The sequence below is a fragment of the Pristis pectinata genome, chromosome 3, assembly GCF_009764475.1.
Source record: "Pristis pectinata isolate sPriPec2 chromosome 3, sPriPec2.1.pri, whole genome shotgun sequence".
NCBI lineage: Eukaryota > Metazoa > Chordata > Chondrichthyes > Rhinopristiformes > Pristidae > Pristis > Pristis pectinata.
In genome coordinates, this window is record NC_067407.1 from 81,531,380 (window position 1) to 81,543,580 (window position 12,201).

A 12,201-nucleotide genomic window follows, 5' to 3' on the forward strand; every position below is an offset into this window, starting at 1 on the left:
TTTTCCTCATGCACTAATAGTTATTCCTCATGCAATAATGTGAATTTGTTAGCAAGCTGGCATCATATTGAGAGAGAGCCTTTCTCTAAGATTCATTAGCAAAATGTTGTCTCACTACTAAAGCCAAGGAAAAGAAATCCTTCTCTAAACCTTCGGATCAAATGCTTATTAGCACATTAGAAGAGTTCTAGCACTATCTTATAATTTACTGTTTGTTTGCATTGAAAACTTTTGAAAATGTTCATCCCTACCTGAAATTTGAATGGTTAATAACAGAAAGACAATATCACAGTGTAACTTTGTATTGTGCCAGTCCTGCATTGTAGAGGGGTCTTAATCTCAAATATATTTCATGAGAAAAACATTGCTGATACTTTTGATCATCAGGATGTGATTATTTATTGTTATTGAAAGATTTTAACTGATTTGAAGACTTTGGCTCCTTGTATGATTCCATCTATGAAACTAAAATCAGGTGCAATTTCAGTCATTTTGACAGAATACAACTTAAAGCTATTGTCATTGACTTCTGTTTAAGCAATTATCCCAGCTCTTAACATTGTATTCATTTTGCAGTGAGCAGTGTGGTACACCCTCACTGCATGTCACCAAATATTGTTTTGGGAAATTCTTCTAGTAATTAATCTGAGGTCAAATCTTTAATTTTTAAAATCTACCATTCCAATACTGACGAATTCCATTTTGCTTCCTTTACAATTTGTGTAAAAATCTGCCAGGGATTTTTACAGCATTGATAGTCATCTAATGCCGTGGGTAAAATCAAAAGAAACTGGAAACACTCAGGGGATCAGGCAGAATCTGTGGAGGCAGAAACTTTTGAATTCTGTACAAGTGCAGGAAGCAGTGCCAATACTGTCATCACTATACTAGAGAAGAGATGAAGGAGGGGTCCTCGGCAGGGCAGACAATGACTGTTCCATGTATTCCACAAAGAAACATGCATAGCTTGGAACCCTACCACTTTACACCCTGCTGCCACTTTCACATTCTCAATTATTTCAGATTTCCAGCATCTGCAGTGTTTTATTTCTCACAGTTCCAGCATTGTTTTGTTTTCTTTCTCTTCTGTTCTCATTAATCTCCTATTTACACCTCCTCCAGACAGGTCAGCTGTGACTAACAAGCCTTCACCACCCTTTCTCAGTCAGCACCAACACGACGTGTCATTCAGGGTCTCAATCTCCACCCTATCACAGACATTCTTTTTGTTCCCTCCATACACACCCCCTTTCTCTGCAATATTAAAGCCTCTTTGATATCCAACTTTTCCCAGTTCTAATGAAAAGCCATTGACCCAGAACGTTAACTCTGTTTCTCTCTCCACAGATGCTGCCTGACCAGCTGAGTGTTTCCAGCATTTTCTGTTTCATTTCAGGATTTCAGCATCTGCAGTACTTTTGCTTTTCTATCACCAAGGATCCTTCTTTGTATGGTTCTAGCTTTCTGCTTCTCTTATGACAGCCAGGCTGGGATTCACCCTGGTACTTGCTACTGCTCTGTGTGATGATGACCACCCTGTTATGTATTTGGATGATTAGTCATTTAGGCTTGGACTTAGCCACCCTTTAACCCCAGTCTAATGGCTTGTACTTTACTTTGGCCACAGCTGGAGAACTGCACCCCATCCCAGTCAGTGCATTACAGTCAGAAGGTGATCGTGCCACAAAATAGAAGCAGAAGCAAACCATTCAATAAGATCATGGCTGTCCTTTTATCTCAGCACCACTTTCCTGCACTATTTCCATATTCCTGAATATCCAAAAATCTATAATCTACAAGGAGAGTTTGAGTTATGTGGTGAAACTAACTAGGGCAAGGTTTGTCTTCTAAGGAGATATAATGAGGTACTGTATATCAATCAGAGAGGGTTTTACAACAATTCAGTCACCATTAGCTAAGGCTAACTTTCTTAGTGCAAATTTATTTCCTCGCAAGAATTTAAATTCTCCAGCAACCATAGTAGGATTTGAACTCACATCTCCAGATCAATAGTTAGGGCCTCTAAATACTAGTCTAGTAACTTAACCACTATGCCATTGCACCCTAATGTAATTAGTGGAGGACTGGAAGGCAGTTAAAGAAAATTATTTCACATCGTAAAGAGTAAAGGAGTGATCAACAAACAATCTGCTAGAGGAACTCAGCAGGCTGAGCAGCATCTGTGGGGGGGGGGGGGGGCGGTGGTGGTGGTGTGGTGGGATGGAGGAATTGTCAACATTTCTGGTCAAAACCCTGCATCAGCTCTGAGAGTGGAGAGGGGAAATAGCCAGCACAAAGAGGAGAGGGGGAGTGGTGAGGCAGAGGCCAGATTAAAGGAGTGAATCTTGCTACCTGAAAGAAAGGCAGATATAGAAATCCTCAATGAATTAAACATTACTTGGAAGTGCACTTGATAAAGCTACAGGTTTTCGAGCTGAGAGATGGTCACTGGGATTAATTCAAGTAGCTCTTTTTCTGTGGCATGGGCACAATGGGCTGGATGGTCTCCCTCTATGCAATAGATTTCTGCAAATCAATGCTTCAAGCAACTTGCCGTGACATGCCTTCAAAGATCAGCTATCAGATTATTAGGTATTATGTGCAGGAGTGGTATAACTGGTTAATATGTGGTAATGTCCTTCTTTAGAAGTCGACCTCCTCGGATTAGGAGTGGAGCAAGCAAAGGATCAAGGATATAAAAGGAGTATGAAGTCAGTGTCCTGGTCTCTGGTCTCCCTCTTGCCTATTCTTGGGGGGTCTAGTTTCCTTGTCACCCCCCTTCCTTGTCACCCCCTTCTGGGATTTTATGTGCTTATGAGGTCTCCCTCTCCCTTTCTGTTCACACCCTGAGGGTCTGAGCTCCCTCCTGACTGCTCCACGATCTCTGGCCTCCCTTCCATTCACTCCAGGGGTCTCAGGCCTCCCTTTTGGCTGTTGTGAGGGACTCTGTCCTCATTCTCAGCTACTCCCGCATTGCCTGGCCTCACTCTCATCCACTGTTCTCTACCCTCTCTCTCATCCCTTCCCAGAAACTCCAGCTGCTCCCAGAGACTCCAGCCTCTCTCTCAATCAATCCCAGAGACTCCAGCCTCTCTCTCAATCAATCCCAGGGGCTCCAACCTCTTTCTCAGCCACCCAACAGAGACCCTGGCCTCTCTTTCAATTGTTCCCAGAGACTCTTGGCCTCTGCCTCTCAGCCATTCCCTGGATCTCCGCCCTCTCCACTCACTTTTGCAAATTACGGTGGTTAATAGAAGATATTACTCTTCCACAGCCTTGCTGTCTTGTTTGTAATTCAGACACAATTGTTTGAAGTTCATCCTGCAGAGTAGGTGAAAGATATTGAAGTTGGTTGTGACAGTTAACACTGCTTTTGATGTTTTCTCTGTAGGTAGTTTGCGTTCATCTGAACAAGTGGAAACTGGATAAGAAGCTCGGCTGTGTATCCCTGTTCCTCTACGCAGTTTTCTTGTGTTTCTCCATCATGACGGAGTTCAATGTTTTCACATTTGTGAACCTTCCCATGTGCCGGGACCACTGATGTACGGTGAAGACGACTCAACCTTGGAATCAGTGCAATAGTAAAACTATATGAAGAGGAAAAGTCCCATGGCTTAATGTTGTGAGCTGCAAGGAACTGCTCCTACTGAGAACTGGGTACAAGACACATTTTTCAGAGAGAAAACAAACACCTGTATTGATGTGAACGTATTTTTAATGTATTTATGTGGAGACACACACAAACGCACACACAGATACACACTAACGCACACACAGACACACAAACACACACCTGAAGAAGAAAACTTATCTGATATTGTTGGCTGCTAATTAACGTAAGGCTGGAAGATATACCTGCCACGTTTGTATATTCTCAGTTCTATCAGAAAGAAATATTTTGTCTTGAGAGAGATGAGCGGGAGGTCTACAAATGGCACTTGTTATTGAAGAGTATAAAGTGTACCTTAAAGCAAGGAATTCTATTGCCCTGTGAAATTACCTCTTACTCTCTCCCCTCCCCATGCCTTCATTTCCCACCCAGCTTCTCCTCTGCCAGAGGGCTTGAAAACCAAGAATGTACATATCAACATGATTCACCTTGTCCTATTGCTCACCAGCTGTTCCTACCACTGATGGGAAAGTGGAGTTTAAGCTCTGAGCCATAGCATTTATGCCGAATTTGAGTTATGGAATTTGACATCTTAAACTTACTGCAGTTTGTACCCATATACTACTCCTGTCAATGATTTCTTCAGGAGGTACATTTGCACGAATTTTTTTCTTTGTTGGAACAGTTTGCGCAGTCAATGGTACACGTGTGTATATTGATGGTATAAAAAATTGTATATATTGGGAGTTTTTTTCCTTTTCAAAAAGGTAGAGTATGTAAGATATTATATCATGGTTTTACCCAGCTGCGCGGTGTTTGATTTGGAAATGTTGGTTAAGGTACAAATAGGGCAGCTGAAGAAGCAAAGTTGCTCTGGGTTTTGTCTGTACAGGTAGTTTTAAGAATAAAGCATGTTTAATTTATATATTTATAAAAAAAAACAGCACAGGAAGCCACTTTGCAGTTTCACAGCACATTTTTACAGGACTGTTTGAAAGCTCCATGCATGCCTGCATGCTTGACCCCCTGGTTTTAGTCGGTTGTCTTCCTCAACCAATTTTCCTGCAGAAATGACTGTGGTGAGGAAGATTTTAATTGTCTTTAACTGTTGCTGTAGTTAATAAATTTCTAGATGAATTTGCTAAGAAATGACTCCACCAAGCTGATTGTAGTTAGTTGTCTCAATATAATTATAACTTGTTCTGTTTCTTAAATGATTAAGTAATGATACACTGAATCCCCAAATTATGATTAGAAAGGGTGGATTATTATTCCATTGATCACACCTCACCAAAGTTTACAAGCCAATACTTACTGCTACAGGACAGTGTTAAATCATGATTTCAATAGGAACCAAACCTCATTTATGTTCCAGAGAAATAAATACATGAGAAATTTAATATGCTACAAACTTTTCAAGGACAATCAGTTTCAGGGTTGTATCGGCTAAGTGAGTCTACTGTAACATGCATGGATTGTTCACCATCTGTGCATCCAACATCACCATTATTCCCCTGCTTTGTGATTTTAGTAAATATTTTTACTGCGTTTTGTCTGTCTTTCTTTCTCTCCCTCTATATCTCTCCCTTTTTCTTTCTCTTTCACTCTCTCTCTTTCTCTCTCCCTCACCCCTTCCATCATCAACCCTCAAAGCAGAAACATAGGAAAAGGGTTGGGCCCCTCAAGCCTCTTCTGTCATTCAGTGGGATCATGGCCGCTCCATCAATGCACCTTTTCTCCGTACTCATTTCATTCTGTTAATAAAATATCAGTCTAAGATTTAGGATTGATGACGATCTGGTATCAAGTGCTGTCTGCACTAAAGAGATGCAAAATTCTGCTTTCCTTCTTATGTATTTCTTAACATTTTTCCTCAAAACCCTGGCACTGAATTTTAGACTATATCCTCTAGTCCTAGACAATCCAATCATTGGAAATAGTTTCTCTCTCTCTCTCTCTCTCTCTCTCTCTCTCTCTCTCTCTCTCTCTCTCTCTCTCTCTCTTCTCTCTCTTTCTCTCTACCCTCTTAATATCTGGTAAACTATGATCAATTTGTCACTTAACTTTTGAAATTACAGGGAATGCAATCCTAGTTTGTGCTGTCTCTCCGTGCATTTTTATCCTTGGAACCCAAGTTCTATTCTGGTAAATTTTTGCTGCACTCCCTCCCAAATCAGGATATTTTTCCTAAGTGGTGGTGCCCAGAACTGCCCATTGTACTCCAAGAGAGGTCTAACCAAGGCTCCATGAGAGATCTAGCAGTCCAGATGAAGGGTCTTGACCCAAAATGGCAACTATCCATTTCCCTCCATGGATGCTGCCTGACCTGCTAATTCCCTTCCCATCAACGTTTTGTGTGCTATTTCCTTGAGTCCCAGTTCCTTGGATACAAAAGGCTGCATTCCATTAGGCTCTCTGACCTTTTTTTTCCACATTTGTCCATAATATTTTATTCCATGTAAACCTCTGAGACATATTGCACATTCTAACTTGCATAGCTTCCTGCTTCTCCACCCTGTGCTGTAACTCATTTCCAGTGTAGAATCACTTTGCTAAAAATCTAAAATGAGACAGGGCTGTTGCCAGCAAACCAGGAGAGTGAGATGTCAGGATCATCAATCACAAGGACATGTACATATAAAGGCTTTCTGTTTGTCTACCAGAACTGGCCAACACCATACACATCAGTTGGTTTAATATCTATCAGTGGTTACTGTCTATTAACTGTTGCTGTAGTTTTCTTTCCAGCTCTAAGGGAGTGGAATCCTTGTCTTGGTGATAGCGTCTCAGCACTTAATACACATGTCGACTTTTGTTCCTGAACAAAACCAAGAATTTTATCCAGTAGCATTTAGCTGGAATAAATATTTCATGGCAACTCTTTGAAAATTAACTCAATGCATTGTAATCACCTTTTGAAGTTTGATGTAAAATGTTGGATGAATCCCCATGATATGTAAACAGTAAGATTTTATCTTGCAGGCTAGTCTTGTTTCCTAGCACTACCACTATATTGAGTTGATTAAAGTTTCAATTTTGCCAGTAAGCTGGTCAAATGCGGATTTTTCACAAGGTATTTTCTTTTAACTGAAAAGAATTTCATGGAATCTAAAGCGTTTAAAATCATAAATATTTTGCTAAATGAGGAAGCAGATAGTATGGCATACATCTTAAAGCAAATGGCATTTGTCCTTTTATTCATGTCTAGTAAGATTCATTCTACTTTGGGATTGCATTAGCAATTTTGCAATTCTTTTCATAAATGAAATACCTTTCCAGCTGGGGTAATGCAAAGATTAGCAATTTGTTCTATCCTTCAAAACTACATTTTCATGTCAGTTCTGCATATGAACCTTAAAGGTAGAGTTAGGTAGTGCACATGAGCTTTGAGTTTTTGGGACTTCATAGAGAGCTTCACGCCATTTGGTAAATGTCCTTGTGGAGGTAGACAAGAGCTCTTTATATTTAATCCGTCTTAGATTCTCTCCATTTGGAAACTTTGCTGTGAGGTTCAGTGAGAATTCCCTGGTTGGAGAATTTTAACTATAGATCACCCAATTATACAGTTTACCTGGAAAATATTTCCACTTCTTTGTTTCCAATGGCAGTGCACCAATTAGGTCAGCTGCAGTAAATTCTGAGTACGCTTTCTTTTTTCAAAACTATTGTCTACACAAGGTATAAGTCTTACTGAAAATTAGTGAAAGTTTCAAATAAATTACCAATGGTATAAGTCCAAGCCACTTAGTTGTGAGGTTCAGCCTGCGTGAAGCTGGACTAGTCTATTTGCTTTTTGCGATGAGATCACCCCCAAAAATGAGTATTATCTAATAAAATATTTTCTTCAAAGTTTCATCAACATGCACCTCTGCTGCATTACTCTAAGTATAGACACACCACCATATACACATGCATGCACACATATACTCACACATTCACATGCCTATCAATGGTCAGGAAAGTGACTATCACCTCATTCACAGGGGCAAGAAGGATGGACATTAAATGCTGGCCTTAGCAACAATATCTACATTCCATGTAGTGAATAAGAAAAGACATGACTTGTAGCATTCACTTATCATCTCCGTTGGTTTCCCTGCTCGGAGTTTCCTTAGAAGATAGAACAGTACAGCTTGGGAACAAGCCAAATTAAGTAAGCTAATGACACCTAATCCCTTCTGCCTGCACATGGTCCATATCCCTTCATTCTCTGCAGATTCATGTGTCTATCTAAGAGCCTCTTGAACGCCTCTATCATATCTGCCTCCATCACCACCGCCGGCAACACATTCAAGGCACCCACCACTCTCTGTAAAAACAAACTTGCTCCGCTCATCTCCTTTGAATTTTCTCCCTCTCACAAAAATATGCCCTCTAGCATTCAACATTTTGGCCCTGGGGAGAAAGATATCAGATGTCTATCTACGCCTCTCATAATTTTATAAACTTCTATTAGGTCTCCCCTCAGCCTCCAGAGAAAACCACACCACCAGTTTGTCCAACCTCACAATCAGTCAATGCCAGCCTTGAGTGAGGCATCAGGATGATGTCCAAAAATAGATGCTGGGAAACTCCTGGCATCCATAGAGCTCTTTTCTCCAATGACGCCACAAACATCAGAACTTTTCATTCAATGAATCAGGGACATAACCCCAGACCTTGCCATTTTATGACTTCTCTTCTGGCTCACCAATGCATTATACCACTTCATTGTCCTACGCTGTAGATTTATTCATCCTTCGACACATGAACCCTAAATGAAGAAACTCAAATATGTAGTTTCACTCAGACCTGTTGTAATTTAACAATATACCACATCACTGAGCAGCAGTAGTCAAAGGTCCAATCCAGTGTAATGATCTTTGGCTAATTTATGCTAATGTATCTGCTAATTAATGCTATATTCTCCAGTTCTGTTTTCACAGAGAAGTCTGCTAGATTTTGCCTTGGGTGGATGTGGTAAAACCATGCAAGTGACAAGTGTATTGCAAACGAGTCTACCGATTTTTGTCCAACTTTAGAGAAGTCGAGCACTGATCCTCCTGCTTTTCTCCTTCTGTGAGGGACACCAAAGGGCCTTCAAATCCCCATTTACTCCACCCATTTCATGTTGTAATAAAGTGGCAATACAGTTTCCCAATGAATAGGCCTTGAATGGTAACAGCACCCACTCAAATATATCAGCTGGCTTCTAATGGCATATAAAATTGCCTGTGTCTCTTCTCTGTACCTTTAAGCTGCATCACCTTGTTGTAGCAGCCCTCTATTAATATAACCACATTCTATACCAGTGTCCCTGAAAACACCCATCAACAAGGAGTTCAAGCCATTGTTAAAAGTTGGATTAAACCACATGGAATTTTTCTAATGGCTTCAGATTTGCTGCCAAGTGGCTTCTTTCTTGGCCCACACAGACATTCTCTGACTAAATCTCATGCAACAGATAAAATGCTAGAACGTGCTGGGATAGTGTTGCTGATGAGCGTTGATCTTTGACTGTGCCAGTAGCTCCCAGAAAACACAAGGCAGCCATGAGATAGCTCAGCATGAAAGGTCCATTCCAATGATAATGGAGCACTCAGTGGTAGATGCCATAATACTTCAAGAACCATTACATTCGCACGATACTTGAGCCAGAATATGTTCTATTATTAACTTGAATATGCTGTGAATAACACTATCCTGCAGTATTATCTATTCATAGAGGCATATAGCATGGAAACAGGACCTTTGACCCATCAAGTCTGCACTGACCATTGATAACAGAGTTAAACTAATCTTATACCAGTTTCTCCGTGTCCCCACCAACTATCCTTCATTCTGTCACTTTTTTTTCTTTTGTGATGGATGCAAGTAATTCTTTCTATATGTATTTCAAGCAATATGAGCAACACATTAATGACTTTAAAATATGATAAAACTATAAAAATGCACAAAATGAACATTCCTTTCAGATAGAGACACTGGAGACTGCAGATGCTGGATTCTTGAGCAAAAAACAAACTGCTAGAGGAGCTTAGTGGGTCAGGCAGCATCTGTGGAGGGAAGTGGACAGTCGAGGTTTCAGGTCTTCAGCTGGACTGAAAGATAGAAGGAGGGAGATGAAAGATGCAGGTGACAAAGGGCTAAAGATATCCCACATGTATAGACGTATAAGATTTCAAACTTGAAAGAAACTTTTTAATTTTTCTCATTGTAATTCAGGATGTTCTGGGGAAACTTACAGCATGCCTGTTAACACTGTCAAGGATTGGTTCCAAACAAAGATGTAATACTCCAAATGGACAGCAACCAGGGTTTTTAAAACCTAAATTAAACGGAACTTTTGGCATGACTTTTATGTTCAGTACAGTGTAGGAGAAGGTCAGCCTTTTGTACAAGCTCTATATTATTGCAGAAGCAAGCTTGGACACAGAGACAATGTAGATATCTTTAAAAGAGCATTAACATTAAGATATCATCTTGGCAATACCTATTGTTGAAAATCAGTATTTGATAATTCTTAACAGGGGATTTTCTTGCTTTGTTTTATTACTAATTTCCAATAATAAATGCAACAATACTCCTAATCCAATACATCATGCAGTAATGTCTGGGGTAGGTCTAGATTTATGTGGGCTTAATATGAAAGAACAATTTTATTACAATGTACTGTTTCGGGCATCAGAAATTATTACTGGATATACATATGGCATTGGGAACACACTTTAAATTTTCTCTGTTCTCTCAAGATTTACTGTAACATATGGAGTCGAGCATTGATGTTCAGAGCTGTGTCATGAATTTTTGTTGTTTTCTCTCCAAGAGATTAAGCTTCCAGCCCTCAAAGGGTGCAGGACCCTTGTAAATTTTGTTTTATCATCAATTACCAGAAGCATAAGCAGCAGCCTAAGCTGAGGCTGTTTCCTGCTGAGCAGTTGAAGCTGGGGGCTTAGTGAGTGAAAGGCAGAATGAGTTGTATTCTGCATGAGTTGCATTGTAGAAAGCAGAGGGTTGTGGTGGAAGGAGTGCCCTTGGATTGGAAGGCAGTGACTAGTGGTGTCCCGCAGGGATTGGTCCTGGGACCTCTACTTTTTGTGATATTTATAGATGACTTAGTTGAGGGGGTGGAGGGCTGGGTTAGTAAGTTTGCGGATGACACTAAGATCGGCGGTGTTGTGGATAGTGTGGAGGGCTGTCAGAGCTTACAGAGGGATATTGATAGGATGCAGAGCTGGGCTGACAAGTGGCAGATGGAGTTCAATCCGGAGAAGTGTGAGGTGGTACACTTTGGAAGGACAAACTCCAGGGCAGAGTACTGGGTAAATGGCAAGGTACTTGGCAGTGTGGAGGAGCAGAGGGATCTGAGGGTTCATATTTACAGTTCATTGAAAGTTGCCTCACAGGTGGAAAGAGCAGTTAAGAAGGCCAATGGGATGTTGGCTTTCATAAATCGCGGGATTGAGTTTAAGAGCCGCGAGGTGATGATGCAGCTTTACAAAGCTCTAGTTAGGCCACACTTAGAGTACTGTGTTCAGTTCTGGTCGCCTCATTACAGGAAGGATGTGGAGGCATTGGAGAGGGTGCAGAGGAGATTTACCAGGATGCTGCCTGGATTAGAGAGTATTGAATATGAGGAGAGGCTTAAGGTGCTGGGGCTTTATTCACTGGAAAGGAGGAGGATGAGAGGAGACATGATAGGGGTATATAAAATACTGAGAGGAATAGATAGAGTAGACAGTAAGCACCTCCTTCCCAGGGCACCAATGCTCAAGACGAGAGGGCATGGCTTTAAGGTTATGGGTGGGAGGTTCAGGGGAGATGTCAGGGGGAGGTTTTTCACCCAGACAGTGGTTGGTGCATGGAATGCGCTGCCTGGGGTGGTGGTGGAGGCAGATACATTGAACAGGTTCAAGAGCTTGTTGGATAGGCATATGGAGGAGTGTGTGATGGGGGGATATGCGGGAGGAAGGGGTTAGGTAGTGTGAGGGTGGTTTGATGGACGGCACAACATGGTGGGCCGAAGGGCCTGTTTTGTGCTGTATGGTTCTATGGTTCTATGGTAATATAAAGTTTTCTGCACATCAGGGACAACAGACATCGAATGGCGACTTTATCCAGTTTGGAGATATTGCTCGTGCTTCAACATCATCTGGAGCACAATTTTCATAGCTACAGATCAGGCTGAAGAGAAGTATCAACTGCCTCTGTGTGGATTTTCAGTGACTGGGTGCTTAACTACTGTTGATTATTCTTTTTTCTGATAAGATGCATTGATTAAATGGGTGTCCCCACAACAAATGTAAGGGAACCACCCAACTCTTTGCCAACTGGGGTTCTTTTCTGAAAGCATTCACTGATGGAGCTGGAAGCATGTGTTGGAAAATCATGGGCATGATGAAAAGTTAAGAGCAGAGAACTATGAAATGCATTTGAAATTTTCTTAAATTATTCCTTGGCACCAAAGCTTTCTGCTGGTGTGCATCGATTTGTAAGTTGATCCATTATGTGCAGGGGCACAAGCCTCAAATGGTTAACAATTAGGTTAATTGTAATACTATTTCATCCCTGTTTGGATTAACAGAATACTTTAGAATAGTTCATAAAATAGC

The 12,201-nt window shown here is 41.0% G+C and overlaps 1 protein-coding gene across 1 annotated transcript in view; it reads left to right on the forward strand.

Moving 5' to 3' along the window:
* Positions 1-6,656, forward strand: part of slc24a3 (solute carrier family 24 member 3) — a 299,931-nt gene extending 293,275 nt beyond the window's left edge. The window contains exon 17 of the mRNA XM_052012278.1: positions 3,392-6,656. Within this exon, the coding sequence (XP_051868238.1) occupies positions 3,392-3,541 (150 nt within the window). The 3' untranslated portion in view covers positions 3,542-6,656. The remainder of the gene's footprint in view (positions 1-3,391) is intronic.
* The last annotated feature ends 5,545 nt before the right edge of the window (positions 6,657-12,201 follow it).